The sequence below is a fragment of the Harpia harpyja genome, chromosome 15 (assembly GCF_026419915.1).
Source record: "Harpia harpyja isolate bHarHar1 chromosome 15, bHarHar1 primary haplotype, whole genome shotgun sequence".
NCBI lineage: Eukaryota > Metazoa > Chordata > Aves > Accipitriformes > Accipitridae > Harpia > Harpia harpyja.
In genome coordinates this window covers 27,639,418-27,657,350 of record NC_068954.1, presented here as the reverse complement: position 1 = coordinate 27,657,350, position 17,933 = coordinate 27,639,418, and the positions used below count along the sequence as shown (strand labels likewise).

The 17,933-nt window shown below is 35.9% G+C and overlaps 1 protein-coding gene across 1 annotated transcript in view; it reads left to right on the top strand.

Annotated features, from left to right (window-relative positions):
• COL21A1 (collagen type XXI alpha 1 chain) overlaps window positions 1–17,356 on the top strand; it is a 118,409-nt gene extending 101,053 nt beyond the window's left edge. Inside the window, exons 21-30 of the mRNA XM_052809268.1 lie at window positions 1,125–1,178; window positions 1,687–1,758; window positions 6,226–6,261; window positions 6,963–7,007; window positions 9,096–9,128; window positions 12,629–12,775; window positions 12,873–12,927; window positions 13,226–13,426; window positions 14,522–14,599; window positions 15,933–17,356. Of these exons, the coding sequence (XP_052665228.1) occupies window positions 1,125–1,178; window positions 1,687–1,758; window positions 6,226–6,261; window positions 6,963–7,007; window positions 9,096–9,128; window positions 12,629–12,775; window positions 12,873–12,927; window positions 13,226–13,426; window positions 14,522–14,599; window positions 15,933–16,120 (909 nt within the window). The 3' untranslated portion in view covers window positions 16,121–17,356. The remainder of the gene's footprint in view (window positions 1–1,124; window positions 1,179–1,686; window positions 1,759–6,225; window positions 6,262–6,962; window positions 7,008–9,095; window positions 9,129–12,628; window positions 12,776–12,872; window positions 12,928–13,225; window positions 13,427–14,521; window positions 14,600–15,932) is intronic.
• Window positions 17,357–17,933: the final 577 nt, after the last annotated feature.

Genomic DNA, 17,933 nt, shown 5'->3' with positions numbered 1-17,933 from the left:
TGAGGTCTGGAACAATTGCAGAAATGGTCATGAGACTTTGCTTCAGCTTTGCAGTCCTGGAAAATGTTCTGCAATGCTGGGAGCCAGATAATTCTCAGTATACATCAGAACTTTCTGCCCATGTTATATTTATTTATATTTTAGTTGTGTTAAATAACATTACGTGCTGCTTTTTCCACCCAAGGAGCCAAATTTATTTCAGAAAACTTTATTGATTGCACTGCCACTACAGCAAGAATTAATTTCACCCATGCACTCAGAAACTAAAATAGATACTATAAATCCAGATCTGTTAGTGTAACCTTTCAATTTAATCCAAGATGAGTTTTGGCCACTAAGCACTGAATTGTATGTCCTAGAGAATATTTAGGAATACAGAATCCACTTCCTGAACTTTGTATTTACATTTAGCTCCATTTTCACCCATACATTATTTTATATCCAAAAGTACATATGTATTTATTTAAAATTGTATACTGAAGGTAACATTTTTTAAAGTGGTCAATGTTTGCTATGGTCAAGAAGATTGAATACCTATGAAACGACTAAAAATTAATTAGCTTTATTTTCATTTGTGGAAAATGCTTTTGTTTTGTATATTTATCTCATTCAGAATATAAACTGATTTTTAGAGAATCGTTCTCAATAAGCTCATTCTTACAGAATAGCATCATGAAGTAATCAATAATTCTTAGATTTTAATGAAAATCCTTGTGCTGAATATATGCCTAATTCCATAGGCTGCAATAAAAACCAAAACATGAATAAATATTTTGGCTCAGACAGGTCCAAGGATTCTCAGAGTTTTATTAAATAAGATGGTGGAAATGTGAAGTCAGTACACAAAAACATGGTATGACTGGGTAAGGGAAATTAGGCAGGCGGGGAAGGGACAGGTGAGCAGAGACTGGCAGGTCACATTTTGTCATCAGTATCTCATCTTTCTTAAGAGAAAGTTGAAACTTCAGGTTTCCGGTAAGGGAGCAGAACTTCAGCCTTTCAGTCACTACCTGTGCCTATTTTTAAGAGCCAATTTCCCAGCAGTGTCTGTTTATGTTTTCTAGTCATACCACATGTGACAAAACGTACTGATGTATCAGCCACACTCTCATATTGTTATATAGGGTGATAAAGGCGAACCTGGAATACAGGGGAAACCAGGATCATCAGGAGCCAAGGTAAATATAAATCTGGAAGTATTCTAGTTAAAGAAGGGACTGATTTACTTTTCCATGGTTTACTGATTTTCCATGATTAGTTACAAGGCAGTTTGTTTCAATATAAAACAGTACTTAACAAAATTGCATCAGAATCCATTTGATGGCTTATTCTTACTAATTTTATAGTAGATTTTAGGCAATGTCAGCTGTTCATGAAGTTCAAACCTGCAAACGTTGCCATTGCTTCAGACAGTTTTATTTGTGTAATTTTGAAAAACCAACATCAAGTGTATTAAAAGGCAATTAAAAAAGATAAATAGTGGAAAACTGAGGTTAAGAATTAGGAGTCTTTTGTGGCTTCTCCATATTCAACATCCCTTCACAAATTCTCCAGACATTTCAATTATCCTCAGTTATAAAATTTCAAAATATCATAGCCAAAGCATATCATGTGACCTTGAGAAAACATGCAATATATGTTTTTACACACAGCACATCACTAACACAGAGCTATTGTATTACTCAGGGAGAACCAGGACTACCGGGTGCTCCAGGTGAACCAGGCTACCCAGGCATTCCTGGTACCCAGGGTATAAAGGTAAGTATTTTTTCCAGTTTTACGTTAATTACGTCTTTTATTGGAAGTACTTAAGTGCTTTTCTTATAAGTGATTGTTATTAAAGGAAAACCTTTTTCTAAAGACATAATTATTATTAGAGAATAGTTGCTATATTTTGGAAGGCCCATTCTTTAGAAGAACAGTTATTTTTCATAAGGAGGAGAGAAATGCCAAAACAGAGAAACTGTTAACATAAAATGCTACGACATAGGTATTAATGAAGTTTCCATTATGAATTATAGTACATAATGGTATGATCCATGCTTCTATATTTACTTAATCTTATAGCAAGTGCTACATCCATAAAGTCTATTGTACGAAGTCTTTTGTGGGGCTCCCATAAGAACTGGAGCAATTAACCCTAGGCAGCTGGGACAGATTCAGCTCAGTTAGCTTTAGCCAGTAAGAGTTATCTGATCTAACCAAGCTGTCCCGGTTCTCCCCATATTTAGCTGAGAGGGTCTGTGCTCCTTGGGGAGTCATTAATTCATATCTCTACACCTTTGTCTGTAGCTGAAGCCTAGACAGCTAGCTAAATTAAATGTTGAAATTTTAGACAGTACAAGTTAGGTTAGATTCTTGTACTTCTGCTGTACAGGTTGAAAATTATTTCTTCTTTTCAGACGAACCTATGTTTATTTCTCTTGCATACTGAGTTCTCATAAAGATCGTGCCTTCAAGGATCTCACCATCTCTTGGTGCAGCCTTACATCTATCAAACACTGCTATAGACGTGGTTGTGCTGAAATTCTTCATTGCTGAAGAACCGTTTTGCAAACACATTGTAAAATTTCATATTGATGTTTGACTTATCTGGATAGCTATCCTTATTTTTAAAGTATAGGTATGTAGGATTTTCTGACAGTCACATGTCTTTAAGGAGTCCCAGGTTGAAAAGATTATAGGCAATATTGTTCTGTGGTATGTTTTGAAATTCAAGCACACAGCTTTTTGCATAACTTAAAGCTGTAATTAACATTAAATTAAATACTTTACTAGAGATTTTCTTCTATAAAATGACAGCATTCAACTAAAAATCTCCTGTGTGGTTGAAGCCTCTCAGTTTTGTCGCAGCCAATAAGGCAGAGCTTTTTGTTTGACTGGAAGCTGGAAAGCCCCTAGAATATTTCTTGCTTTAAAATACTGAGTTATTTTTGTCTTACTGTAACTCACAGAACTCACTGGAGTGTGAACTGAGTCTCTTGAGGAAAAATCAGCTATGCTTTGTCTATAGAATGGGATTTAAGAACCTGAAAATTAGAAGTAATTGAAAATCACTTCTCTTTGTGTCCTGCGGGTAACTACCTGTGTTTTCTAAATGATGCTATTTCAGGACAGCACCTTTCTTCTATGTAACTTAACCAAGAAATGGAGAAAGACCCAGAATTTATGCTTTACATATGCTATTTGGCAAATTTATGTGAAGGAAAGATGACATGTTTATTTGAAACAGCTGGAGAAAAAATATTCACTATAATCTTAAATAACATGATTTGAGGATAATTTCAGGGTTGAACACCTGTCAGCTCTCATGGTTCAAAAGTGGTTGAAGTCAAATTAGTTCCACTGCAGTAAATTAATTAATTCTAATTGTAACTAAAGTTCTGACTTGTATCCATGACATTTTTAGTCTAAATTTTAATTAAGATTTCTTTATCCTGGACACTTTTAAAGCAATAATATGTGCATCCTGAAAATTAAATGTTTCATTACTTTGCAAGATAATGAGTACTGCTATTACTTTCATTATTTTATTGTATTTTTATGGGAAAATATGACTTTTTTTTTTTACAGTGATTTTCGTAATTGGCATATACAAGTATAAAGCTTATTTCAATGTTATACTGTTTCTTTGGAGCAATATAAGTGATCTGATGTCATGTAACAGATAGATTTGTTTCCTTAGGATATAGTTTACTATAAGTAACAAGCATTACCTGCAACTATTCAAACTAGATCTTTTTCAAGCAGCAAGTTGTCAAGGCTAAAAATGTTGCTATATTTGCTATGAACCCAAATTTAATATTTAAATGTAAATTTTAAATTTAAAAATTTAATATTACTTTTAAATTCATTAACACAAAAGAATAAGTTAAATCATATTCTAAATTATATTTGAACTGATTTAATAACTTCAAATTTGAAAATATAGAAAAACTTTATATAAAAATAAATTAAATGTGTTTAGGTAATGTATCTGACACTTGTATTGGAAATCTACCAATGTTTCTTGGGAAATACTGGAGTCTCAACTAGGGCAAAGATTCCTCCATTACATATTCAAATTACAGATTTCAGAATAAACAGGAAATCCTGTAAAAGCAAAGGAAGCTCAGGTAAGGTGTCAGATAGAAATAAGCAGTTAGTAAAAAATGATAATGCATCTACGTAGTATTACCAGCAATGCAGAGGACCACCTGTTGAAGGATGAAGCCCTTCATATAAAGGCATTACAGAAATAGAGTTGAATCAGGTACTTCACTATGGAAAGAAGGGTTGAAGGGTAAAGAAGCAGTAAGTTAGAAGGGTGGTGTTATAAAGTTTTATGAAAATCCCATGCAGAGGTATTCCACTAGACTTCAGCTTCTGCTCTAGAAGGGCACAGGTTTCCTGTATATCCAGTGTCATATATGCCAGAAATGTATGGATGTCTTAGGTATGCTAGAGTATTTCAGACGTCAGTAGATACATATGGGGATGCCTTGGATTGCCTAGAACATCTTAAATGCCTATGTTTAGACAACTGAAGCAAGTCCCTGGTCAATGGAGGCTAGAGAATGATCCAAATTTAGATGAGGTTGTCTCAGCTAAATGAGATAATGGAACGTGAATTCCGTTTTCCAAGACAAGATGTAGAAAAATTATTCTTCTGACCAGTTTCAAAACAGTGACTTCCAGAGCACCTAAGGAGAAAGATTTCCTGGCTTAAGTCTTTCAAAATGTACTGAAGCCCAATGGAAGAGTGACTTGAGTTGAGTCAGTGTCATAACAATAGTTTAATTAGTTTCATTGTCACCATATATTCTGTTTCAGTATCTAAGGGTCATGTAAGGCACATGTACCAAGACAGTAATACTGATTTTAAGAAGGGAGATTTTGTTAAAATTTATGGAACCTCTCTAAATTTTAAACTGAAGCAGCTTGCAAAAGTCATTATTAATTTTATATGAAAATGCAAGTCAGAATATATGTTGCTGGTTATCTGGAGTCACAAGTCATAAGTATGACAAATTCTTGAATTATTCAGGAAAAAAAGTGTAGTTTGGGCATCTGACAGAAAAAAATGAAGCCTTTCAGCTATAGCTTAAGCTGGTATAAATACCCTCTTATGTTCTGGGATTTTTGATCAGGAAAATATTTGCCATGGCCAAAATCTCCTCTTTACTACTGTTTAACATTTAACTAAACATTCTCTTTTTCAAAAAACAACCAAACACACGCATGCTTGGCTCTTACAAGAAAACTAGCAAAACAGATTGAAAAAACTCCATCCTAATTCTTTTCTTTATTAAATGCAGTTTTGCAAACCCCCCACAGATCTGCCTTTTTTTTCATGAGTTTCTATGTTCTTGGCCCAACATTTTGATTCATGTTTATTTAAACAGAGTCACACTGATTTAACAGGTCAGAGTTAGGGCAGGAGCCATCTCCCATAATTTTAAGTTTTCTTTTCAGTCAATGAAGAGAGATACGCACATTCTGGGAGTACATATTTTATACCTCTGTCGTTAATTGGCATGAATAGTTTTCAAGAGCTGCCTGTTTCTCTCCAGTGTCAATTCGATGGTGTTCAGACAACTTGATAAACCTACATACCCGCCTTTTAAGTACCATTTGTGCCATCTGACTGCCAATCACCTCACTAATGTTTATTTACTATAAACGTTTCCATGAAAGTCAAAAGGAGTGGGTGGAAGTGGAACTTAGTCCTTACACAGTTTTGGTTAAATTTAAATACATATTGGTGTGTTATGTATAACTTCCGCATTCAACAGGTTTATAGTAAGTGTTATAGAAATTATTTATACTCTCTTCTCTGTGGGTGAAGGCAAGCATACTTAGTAGTTAGCATACAGATAAAATTTAACCCATCAGAAATACTGCCCCCCTCCCTGCCTACATCCTCTTCACTCCCATACACTGAATGGATAAAATCCTGCTGGATTTGCCATCTCATTATCTTGTATTTTTTAATTGTAGCTTGGTATATGAGTGCCCACTTTTCTTTTTGATAGTTCTTTCTGTGACTGATTCCCTTCTTAGTATAACTTTCTGTAATTTTCTCAGTGTTTGGGTACATGGGGATAAAGTGATTTGTTTTCATTCAGTATAAATAAAAGCTATTAGATGTTTCTCTTGTATTTACTGTGTTAAATTAAAACACAGACTACATGTCTTTGAGATGAATCATGTTACAATGGAGACTTTTCTTCTAATATTTTACAGGGGGACAAAGGAAACCAAGGTGAAAGTGGTATCCAGGTATATCAATTTTGTTTCTAATGAAATCACCTGGCAACACTATTAATACAAGTCTTCAGTGTTCATTCAGGAGCTTTTTTTTAAGATTAAGCTCCACAGAAAGTTTGCTTGAAGAGTAGCAGCAGTGAGCCCTAGCTCTTCTTCAAGGAAAACTGTCCAGTAGCCCAGTAAGAATTTCCAGCTGCACTTCCAGGGCTGAGCAGGCTATTGACATTTGGTGCAGAGCTGTGTGGTCCTAGCAGTGGTGCGGGCTCGGGGATGTGGGTTGTGCTGCTGGCCCAGGAGGCTGTGCCGTGACCCAGCACTGTCCTGGGATGGGTTCTGTCCCTGCCTGCCGCAGGCACTGTGGGACCACATGAATGCTCACAGTCAAAGTAATGCCAGCTGGCCTCTGCCTACCTACTATATTATAATGAGTGGGATTTTCCTCCTTCTTATCTAAAAGTCATGGAAATGCCTACAAGAAAAAGAAGAGTATCATGTCACTACTCAGATCCTAACTTGGTTCCTCTGTGTTCAGAGGAGAAATTATACCCTTCTGCACAGTTGCTGCTCTGAACTCTTGAAAAGTAACTTTTCAGATAGATTGGGCCTGGGTTAGGATGAGATTTTAGGGTTTACCTCTTTGTGTTATTTTTGATAGATTAATTACTTCTCCCAGATAAATGTGTATTTTAAGAAAATGTGCTTCTTTTCTGAAGGGTCTGAAAGGAGAAAAAGGAAGACAAGGAAATCCAGGCTTACAGGTACTGTTAAAATAGTCATCCTAGTTCAAGAAAGCCACAATTCATATTTGTTTCTTAAGATTACTTCTATCAACGTGGATAGTTATTTGCATCAGGTGAAACATATTTATGTATAACATGATTAAATAGTTATATAAATTACCTCTTAAACAACCTTAGTAGTTTAAAAAAACAAATGCAACACATGTAAAGAAGATGAAGCCACACTTTTCTCAGCTGTGCATAGTGGAAGGACGAGAGGAAATGGACATAAGTTGGAATGCAGGAAATCCCAAATTGATATGTGGGAAAACATTTTGCTTTGAGGGTGGTCAAACACTGGAGCAGACTACTCACAGAGATTGTAGCAAAACCTGTCTGGACAGTGTGTTGAGCAGCTTGCTCTAGCTGGATCTGTTCTGAAAAGGAAGTTGAACCCATGGAGGTCCCTTCCAACCTACATGTTTCTGTGGTTCTGGGATATTGTATCTTGAGAAGCAGACCAGAAGTACGTGTTTCTGGATTATTTTATTAAATCCTTAATTATGGAAATTTTTCATGAAACAATTATAAATAATATAAAATGCAGGTGATGGCACAAAGTGGCTTTTGTGTAAAGGTTATAAGAGTGGTGCTTGAGATGTTAAGATTTTGCATGTACCGTGCTACACTTTCATGTAGTTCATTACCTCCTAGGCTGTACTGGGAATCATTGTTGACATCTTCTGTGCTCGTAAATTACAGATGTTTCCTGTTTCAGCTGCAAATCAGTGAGATACAGTTGTTTCTCTTTAACTCTGGGCCAATGTATTCTGATTGTGTCATGGTTGGCTATCTTGTTATACCACAGAAAATTACTGTTAGTGTTTATAAATACTTGTTAACTACATAATCTATGTCACGTCTAAACAGAGAAGTATTTGTTAGAGGTACATATCTAAAACTAGACTTGGAAGGAAGTCACAGTTGCTTTTTTCAGAATTACGACATCAATACAGCTGCCTGTCTAGCCAGAAGGAGCTGATTCCAGTGGAGCATGGGCAGCAGATCTAGATTGTGTGTTAGCCTAGTTTTATCACTCTCAGGGGTATGTAGGTTGACAGGAGTCCAGTAGTAAAGCTGAGCAGATATTTTTGAAAAGAAGTAGTTTTGAACTAAAAGGCTGATCATTGGTTTTAACCAAATGTAATGTCCTACTCTAACATTTTACAAATTAAACTTTCTGGTTTTTCGTTTTGCAAATAATGGACAAATTTTTCATATATTTATTATTTTAATCATAGGGTAAACCAAAGTGATAGTGAAAGAAAACAATATTTTTTTTTCAGATAGAATGATGCAACTGAATTTCTGTTGCTTGCTTTTTTTTTTTTTTTTTTTGAGAAAGCTGAAAAATAATACAGGCTTGGGCTAAAATTGTTTCCCATGCTTATCTAGTTTGGTCAGCAACCAAAAAATCAGTCATTCAAATACTTCTGGTAGGCAGTGCTAGGTCCTTCCAAGGTTTCTCAAGCCTCCAGGACTTCTCAAAGATACAATACAGATTCCCTTGTCCATAAGAGTATATCAGAAAAGTGAAAAAGTCTGCTGAACTGCCATCTTGCCATGGAAGTTAACGATTAATAACACCATTGGACAATTCGGCAGAAATGACACCAAAACTATTTGCCAACATGCAAAATCTGGCTTACAAACTGACTTTGTATTTCAAAGGCTCTGAACTTGATTTCTGTCTAGGAAGACAGTATTAAACAGGTAGAATCAGGAGTTTCCTTTTGCTAGAACACAAAACTTTATTTCTTTTGTAGAGTGAATAAGGTTTTATCTATATGTCTATATTATGTCTATTTGTTTATAATATGTATGATATATTCCCAACTTATCCTTTTGGTATATACTAGAGGTATTACTAAACTGTTAATTCACCATGATATACATTTTTCATCCTTATATGCAGTTTCGTTTTTTGTACAAATAGCAATCACAGAATCTTTAAAAATTGACTTTTGTGATTAATTATGGAAAACAAAGGACAAAAATACTATTTTTTGATTCCAAGTAATTTGGCTCAATTTGCATTTTTTTTTTTTTTCATATTAATTCCTAAAGGGAATAGAAGGATTGAGTGGTGAACAAGGAGAGGTGAGTATTTTGTAATGACAAATACTGTATTACAAAATTATTCCATTTGTTTCCGCAGATGATGTGATCTGTAAAATGTCTTATTTCCGTACTGACATCTCTATAAGTAACAGAAGATAAGTGAATTGAGAAATATCAGAGAAGAGTATTAGTATTAGTTAAAAAGAGACATAGTGAAATATATATTTCATGAAATGAAAGATTAAAAAAAAATAATTAAAGCCAAGTAGATACTTTAAGAGAATTAAAAAACCAACCAAACAAAAGAAAATGAGGAGCTGGTTGAAGAAAGCAAATTATTAAAGAAAAAAACAACTAGAGATTCTAAGTTCATTGAAAAATTAAAATGTATTCATAAAAATGCAGAATACTTGATCAAAATGATCCATATTGTTCAGTAGCAGCCAATAATAGCTTCTTGTATACCTTTACTCTTTTGGTAGTCAACAAATGAGGGGCATTTAAGCTAGAGATCAAGACCATTGCATTTAATGTCAATCTTGAATTTGCCTAACTCCTTTTGAACTGTGCTCATATACTGTACTTTCAGCTTCCATAAAAGTCTGTGGTAAGGACTTCCACCACAGCTGAACTATTTGTCTTGTGTGTTTCAACCTTCACCAGTGAGATTTCTTTGTGAGCCTTTATTTCAAAGCTAATGAAAAGGAATATAGCAAAGCCTTTACAAAGATTTTTTTTTTTAGAGGATTCTGTCTTTGAGACTGACTCAGGAAATGCAGAGCAGAATTCTTTCTCTCTACTACTAAGTTTATACAGGAATAATTCAACTCAGCCTGAAGCTTGAGGGGCATAGGGGAAGCCTGCTTGGACTGCTCTTGGTCTGTCACAAACTGCTCTTCAGGATATTTTTAGAAGTCCCATCTTTTTTTTTTTCCCCCTTGTGTTTGGCTAATGTAGATATATTTGTGGCCAGACACAATCTTTGTGTTGCATGTTGTTTAAAGAAAGATTTAAAGATTAACTTTATTAGTTATTTTTTATTTATTCCAATATTTAGTGAAATCAGGGTACACACTGTCCCATTAATACAATTCTCCTTCAACTGTAGTTAGAGATTTCTTTGTTCAACCCTTTTTCATTAAAGCATTGCTGCATTTCAGTAACTGGACATATTCATTGGAAGTTCAATTCTGATAAATTAAATAATTTTATGCATTTAAACATATAAATTACCCTATATCCTGCTGTGGTTCTATGAAATACTTAAAATTACAGTTTGGCTTGTAGGCGTTTTGCTAAATCATTGCCAAAATTGGTAAAAGATTCCTTGTATACTATTGAACTAGCCTCTTTAAATATTGTAAATCATGGTAATAATATATTTCTTCTGAAAAATCCTTTTAATATTCTTACTATACACTAAGATATAATGATGTCATTATGTTTACTTGTCAGACCTATAAAATTTGTTTATTTTCTATTTTTATAAAATAAGTTGTCTTTTGTTAGACTCTGACTCCTCAATAAAAAGTTTCTTCAGTCTGTAAGTCTCAGCACTTACTGAGCTCTTTTTCTTTTTTTTCTTTGCCAATAGCAAGGGTCAACAAACAAGGCCACACAAAGGATGTGGCTGAGCATTACAAGACCAAGGTACACAGCAGAAAATGTTCCCTCAGCAGTTTCATTTGGTTTTTGGCAAGTTCGGCAGGCAGTTGTGCTGATGCTCCCAATGTTTTTGTCCTGGTGTTTTTATACTGGCTTCTTGCCTGTAATGTTTTTCTACAATAGATGCCATTTTCCTAATATTTCACTGGTTCTAGCCCCTTTAACATTGTGTCCAAATAAATCAACTTGCAAGTCAGATGTCTTTTATGTAAACATAGTCCATAGCTGTAAAAGTAATTAAAATTAAAACAAATAACTTCTAGCTACAAGAACAGCATGATTTTCAGATCCCAGCACATATAACTTCTAGTATAGCTACAGGCAGCTACATATGCTCCACATGTTTATCTCTGAGCCTTGCTGACCCTGTTAAATTAAAAAAAACATTTGTAATTATATAATAGAAATGAACAAGTACAAATCTACCTCATGTAACTAAGAGTATCAGTTCTCTAGGTCTACAGAATTCGAGTTGACAGTATCAAGAAAATAAAATACAATTACAACCTTGGAAAAAGTCAGTTCTGAATTCATGTATAACTTTTGTAGTGGGAAGAGGGTATGGACTGCTGTTGAGTTAATGCATGGCATCTTACTGGTGGACCAGCTTTCCAACAGTACTCCTAGGCACTTGACTGGCATCGGTCACATTTTGTCTCATTTATCTGTTTTTTTTAAGAGGAGAAACATGTGCCTTATTTTAGTGGCTAGTTCTCTGCATAAAACTAAGTAATCCAATACTGAATTTGAAGCTTGTTACCCTGTAATAATTCATGTGGAGAACTCTGGGCATTGTTGCTAATTCAGACCAAGCCAGAAAGCTTTGAATTTTTCTGATGTAAAGCATTTTGATAAGTACTATATAGAATGATACAAAGTAATATGAATACTATAATTTAAAATTCAGTGTAAGTCTATGAAGACTGCATGCCTGAGTGCTTCTTAAACTTGCATTATTTGCTCCAATACGTTTTGTCATATAGAGTAATCCTGCTGCCTTGTTGCCATAATTCCATCTAAAATAGTTGGAAATGGCAAAAGAAAATTTTGACGCAACTGATAACATTATGCAGAAGCTGTGCAAAAATGGAAGGAAAAAATTCATCAGGGAGCAAACATAGTACTAACTTTAATCTTGGGCATGTACCAAATTAAATTGTACTGACATTTTGTTGGCTCCAGCGTAGGGAAAGAGTTCCATGTGAACTATTGCAGTAGGTAATTCCATACATAGAAGACCCATTGCTTTGATGAAGGTAGAGCAAAATACTTTCCAGTATTATTTTAACCTTTTCCAGTGAAGCAAATAGACTACAGTTGTTATCAATCATGAAAAAAAAACAACAAAAAAATCCTAACTCAAATCAAACTATTTTTTTCCTTTGTCTTATACACTACAGACATAGGGTAAAAGTCTTGATTCTTATAGTAAGTTTGCCAAGAACCTCAGTAATGCCAGAATTTCACTTCTAATTTTTCCAGCCCTCTAAGGATTTTAATGTACTGTAAGAAATAATCTAATTCTTACAAAAAAGTGAATAAAGCCTTTCCTTCCATATGTGAATAAGACGACTATTTTGGTTTATATTAATTAGTAAGTAAAATGGGTCCTTAATGTTAAAAAAAAAGGTAATTTATTTCTAGTTATATTTTGTAAATAATTGTATCTGAAACAGTTACTAAAGAATCTGAAAACTTCAGTATATTTTAGCAAAATAGATCTTATCAGTTTCGAGTTAATTTTCAGTGACAACTTATATTCATTTTATGAAGATCATCAATGAAGATTTTCTCAAAATATGTTTGCTTGGTGCTACCTAGTTTCCAAGTTGTCTGTGAAGATGCAATTGGCTTTTTGTTGGTTTTCATTCCAGAAAGGTGAGAAAGGAGATCCAGGCATTCGAGGCACCAATGGGCAAAAAGGAGAATCGGGTATCCAGGGTTTGGTTGGACCTCCTGGTCTCAGAGGTCAGCCAGGAGATAGAGGACCACCAGGACTACCTGGATCAGATGGAAAACCTGTATGTATAGGACCTCAAACTTGTCATTTTGGGTACCTTAAAAACCCCAAACAAATGCATGGTTTCTGTTTTTTTAACCGTTCTCTGTTCAATACAGGCACGAGAATTTTCAGAAGAATTTATTCGACAGGTGTGTTCCGATGTACTGAGAAGTAAGTTTGAAAGCCTCTTTACTCTTCTTCCCTTGTTTAAAGTGCTAAAGAAGTTTCCTGATAATTATAAAGATGCTTTCTTGAAGGCAAGATCAATATTGCTGATTTATCACTTGTTTTCCTACAGGTGTGGAAATGTATTTCCACACCACAGGTTCCATACTTTACCATGTTGTTTCCTAAAGGTATCATGTTCTCTAAAGAGAGGAAACTGGTTTTGTATTAGTGGCTAGGGGGCAATATTTTAATATTTTATTGTTACAACACTCTAAGCAATTTTTTGTTTGACTTCTCCCAGCCCAGTTGCCTGCCATCCTCCAGAGTGGAAGGCTACAAAACTGTAACCACTGTCAATCCCAAAGTGCTTCCCCAGGAATTCCAGGTCCACCAGGTCCAAGAGGCCCTGAAGGCCCAAGAGGGTTTCCTGGTTTACCAGGAAACGATGGCATTCCAGGGCTGACAGGCATCCCAGGTCGTCCTGGGGCTCGTGGGACAAGAGGTACTGCGTGCATGTGTCATGGTGCTAATGGCCTTTATGACTTTGTTTTCTGTTTCCAGTTTTGAATGGGATTAGTGCAGGGTGGGGTAAGGGAATAGCTGGGTTTGTATCACAAAGTATAATTGAGGACATGGTGCAATGTGAATGTTTCACCGCTTATGAAGAACGCGTGTCAGAAGAAAAGAAAGTACAAGAATGCAACAAGATAGCTAGTGTTCAGTTCTACTATAGTCAAACTTTGTTTTGATCTTTTTAGAGAGTTCGTAGTCTCATATATATGTTTTTAACTGTGTTTAGATTATTTTTTTAGATCAAATATGCTTAGACATGGATTTTAATGTATTCACATGTCTTCTGGTTTCTTTTCTTCCAAACTTCTTTTTTTCTGCTATTTTAAAGACAGTATTTATTCACTGGCTATTCACTATCTGCTACCCTGTAGGCTGATTTTTGGCATGTGACAACCTTTATACTCCCTCTGATTTCCTGGGGTTTTCTCCTTTTATTCTTTTTATCTCATAAGGATTATTACTCCTTTCTTTGTGCTTTTCTTAAACATTCTGCTTTCTTTTTCAGCAAGCTAAGGTTTATGCTTTCAGGTAACTCATCCATCCGAGCATTCCAACTGATTTCTGTGATGTCTTTGCAGACTTTAAGTTAAGTGTGCGTATATGGTCTGGAACTAGACCAAGAGACTAGGTGAAGTCCATAATTTGGTGACTGGTCCCAGCAGCGCCTGTGTTTCCTATAGGATCAAAATAATCAGGAAAGCTGTATGAAATGCAGTAATGTACCAGGGTTAGGCAATGGAAAGGCCAGCAAATTTCTTAACTGCGCATCATCTATTCCCTCAACTCATAGTGCCTGTCTGCTTAACAGGTGCTACATCAGCTCTTAATTCAGCAGAAATGAGGATAATTTAGAACCCAGTTACACTGTGCAGGTTACAAGGAAATGCTTATTTTACATCCCATTATTTGCTTTTGAACTATTATATTTCTTATTCAATAAGTATTATCAAATGCTGACTTCCTAATTCATTGGATGAAAATATTCTTAGTGAGCAAAGATATATGTGTGTTTGTTAATTCACAGGACTGCCAGGGAAAAATGGCGCAAAGGGCAATCAAGGAATTGGGGTTCCTGGGATCCAAGGCCCACCAGGACCTCCAGGTGAGGGATGGTTCAGCTGTGCAAATTCAGTGCATGCTAATAATTTCCAAAAAAATGTGGTTTAGAAAAAATGTTAATATAATTTGGAAAAATGTAGATAGTTTTTACACATCTTAATTGCCATATATGTTTTATGGCTAATGCCTGTCTCTTGCATGCCTTTTAAATTGTCATATAATACATTATTTAATATAAGAGAGATCTTGTAGACATTGGTACATAAGACTGCTGTTTCTTGATAGATGGATCTTGAAGTCAGTTATTACCTGAAAAGTGAGCCCTGATACAATCATGTGATGTGTAAGCATTGCTTAGTGAAGGAAAATGTTCTTCCTAACAGCAGTATGTTCATGCAAAATGCGAAGTTGAGCATTTGGAAGAGATATTAGGGCCTAATCCAAAGCCAGAAAAATGAACAGAAATAGGAGGACTCTGATTCATGCCATGGTGGTTCCAGATTATATCATGAAGTATAACAGTGTACTAAAGTAGATTTTTATATTTCCTTTTAAATGTTATTTTTATTTGTCGTGGTTTAACCCCAGCCAGCAACTAAACACCACGCAGCTGCTCACTCGCTCCCCCCCCACCCAGTGGGATGGGGGAGAAAATCAGGAAAAGAAGCAAAACCCGTGGGTTGAGATAAGAACGGTTTAATAGAACAGAAAAGAAACTAATAATGATAATGATAACACTAATAAAATGACAACAACAATAATGAAAGGACTGGAATTTACAAATGATGCACAGTGCAATTGCTCACCACCCACCGACCGACACCCAGCTAGTCCCCGAGCCGCGATTCCCTGCCCCCACTTCCCAGTTCCTATACTGGATGGGATGTCACATGGTATGGAATACCCCGTTGGCCAGTTTGGGTCAGGTGCCCTGGCTGTGTCCTGTGCCAACTTCTTGTGCCCCTCCAGCTTTCTCGCTGGCTGGGCATGAGAAGCTGAAAAATCCTTGACTTTAGACTAAACACTGCTTAGCAACAACTGAAAACATCAGTGTTATCAACATTCTTTGCATACTGAACTCAAAACATAGCACTGTACCAGCTACTAGGAAGACAGTTAACTCTATCCCAGCTGAAACCAGGACAATTTAAAGTGTTTTCCACATGCTTTTAAAAAAAATCTTAACAAGGTAATATGTTCTTTATATAAACATATAAGCAGTTTGTGACAAGAAGTGTCTTTTTCAGAAAGTGAAGTTTTCTTTATCTGCATACTTCATCAAAGAGCAGGGGGTTTGTGGGTCCATACTTGCTCTCGTTTTCATTTTAATAAAAATACTTTGTAATGTATTTGTTCATTGCATGTGTGTCATTAAGGTCCTGAAGGTCCGCCGGGCATGAGTAAGGAAGGACGTCCCGGAGAGCGTGGGCAGCCCGGTAAAGATGGAGATCGTGGCAGTCCGGGAATGCCAGGACCGGTTGGACCCCCTGGAATTTGTGACCCATCACTATGTTTTAGTGTAATTGTGGGGAGAGATCCATTTAGAAAGGGACCAAATTACTAATTTAGAGGAATAGGTATGGTGCTTGTCTTTTATGGTCTTTCAAGTCTCAGGAAGGTGACCAGCAATAATCCCATAAGCAGGAACAGAAGTACCTCTGACATTATAAACATTATAAATAATGATCCCAAAGGTTATACATTCCTTTAGAAAAAAAACTCCAATTTTTTTTTTATAACTTGCATCAATTGAATCTCAAGTGTTTTTAAAGAGATCATCAGTTTTAGTAGGAATAAAATTAACTATAATGTTTGGTATTTAGTATTTAAGTGTCCTATCATACTCTTGTTACCACTGAAGTCCTTTGCAAAATTGCTGGAGATGCCACTGGGAGCAGGATTAGACCTTAAATGGCATTGGTCAGGTATAAATTACTGTGAAATTTTTCACATGCAGCCAACATATACAGTATTTGATTTTGAAACAATGTGGCTGGCTTTGACTTCATATGTGTGTGAATCTCATCGGCTTGTGTACATTTCATATGTCATAGCTCCGAGTGTTCTGTGAGTGAAAGCATATATCAGATTTTTATAAACTAAGAGAAATATCTGGACTTATTATGGAAGTAATATCACATATTTTGCCATGTAACTTTTTGCTTAAAACCAAGGTGAAAGGCAAGGGTAGAACTACTGGTTCAAGAATGGTCAAGGTTTTATTAGATGGTACTGTCAGCTACAAAAGGTCAAAAGGTTCCATGTGGGTGATTCCACTTAGATGAAAATAGCATTAAAAAATAAAAAAGAACAAAAAACTGGTATAGCTGGCTTGTAGCTATGATTTGACAAAAATACAAATTAAAAAAATGTTTGCACAACCCCACTGTAACAGTTCTGCATAATTAAGTTATATACCCTTTGCTCTTTCTCCCCAAGGACTGCACTTGCCTAATTGAAGAAGCAGGTTTACAAGGAGAAAGGTCTAACTGCTGGCTGGCTACCTGCAATGTTTGTTATGCTGTTTCCTTTTTCATTTTAAGCAAGCTATGTGTAATTTTCATTGTATGCTTTGCTAATGAGGTATATTGCTTGCTTTTACATAAAGAGCAAAGGCACAGTTCCCATGAGAAATTAAAATCCGTTTCTTAAATTAAGGCAGAGTCTTGTATTGAACTTAACCGATGCTTTTTAAGTGGCTTTTTCTAATGTGTTGTTTTTCTGTTGTCCTACTATCAGAGATTGGTAATATGCTTGACGTTCAAGGTAAAATAAAATTTTGTAAAGAACTGGTGGTAGTTTGATGAGTGATTGCGAGAGTCGCCTGGGTCCTGTGTTGCAGAAGAGTGATGCCTGCAATACATGGAGGGATAGTTCCACCTAGCAGCTGTGCTTTTTTCTCCCAATATGTCCTTCCATTTCCTCTGGAGGAAGCACTGTCCCTGGGAGCAGCACCTTTCCACTGGCTTCCACTGCCTGTGGGCCAGGGAGTGCCCGAGCGGCCAGCTGCAGTGTGCCCAGTGGCTGCTGCCTGCCCAGAGCTGCAGCCTGCAGAAGGGTACTTGCAGTGAGTAGCTTAGGGAAACCACAGCCTTGGTTATAGAGGAGTGCAGTCATTAATATCTCATAAAACCTAGTCTAAAAACCTCCAAGATTATTCTTGAAAGATATTGATGTGGACCTGAGAAATGAAGCTGTGCATGAAGTTTTCTCCCCAGACTAGTGTTTCTTGGTACACACTGTAGGACTTTGCTCATGTGAACAAGCATTGATCGAATTTGTGGAAGAAAGAATCTAGAAACCTCTTATTTTGTTACGTTCAATCTCACACTGTTTTATTTTTTGAGAGCTGGAACTGAAACATGTTGCTAGGCCAG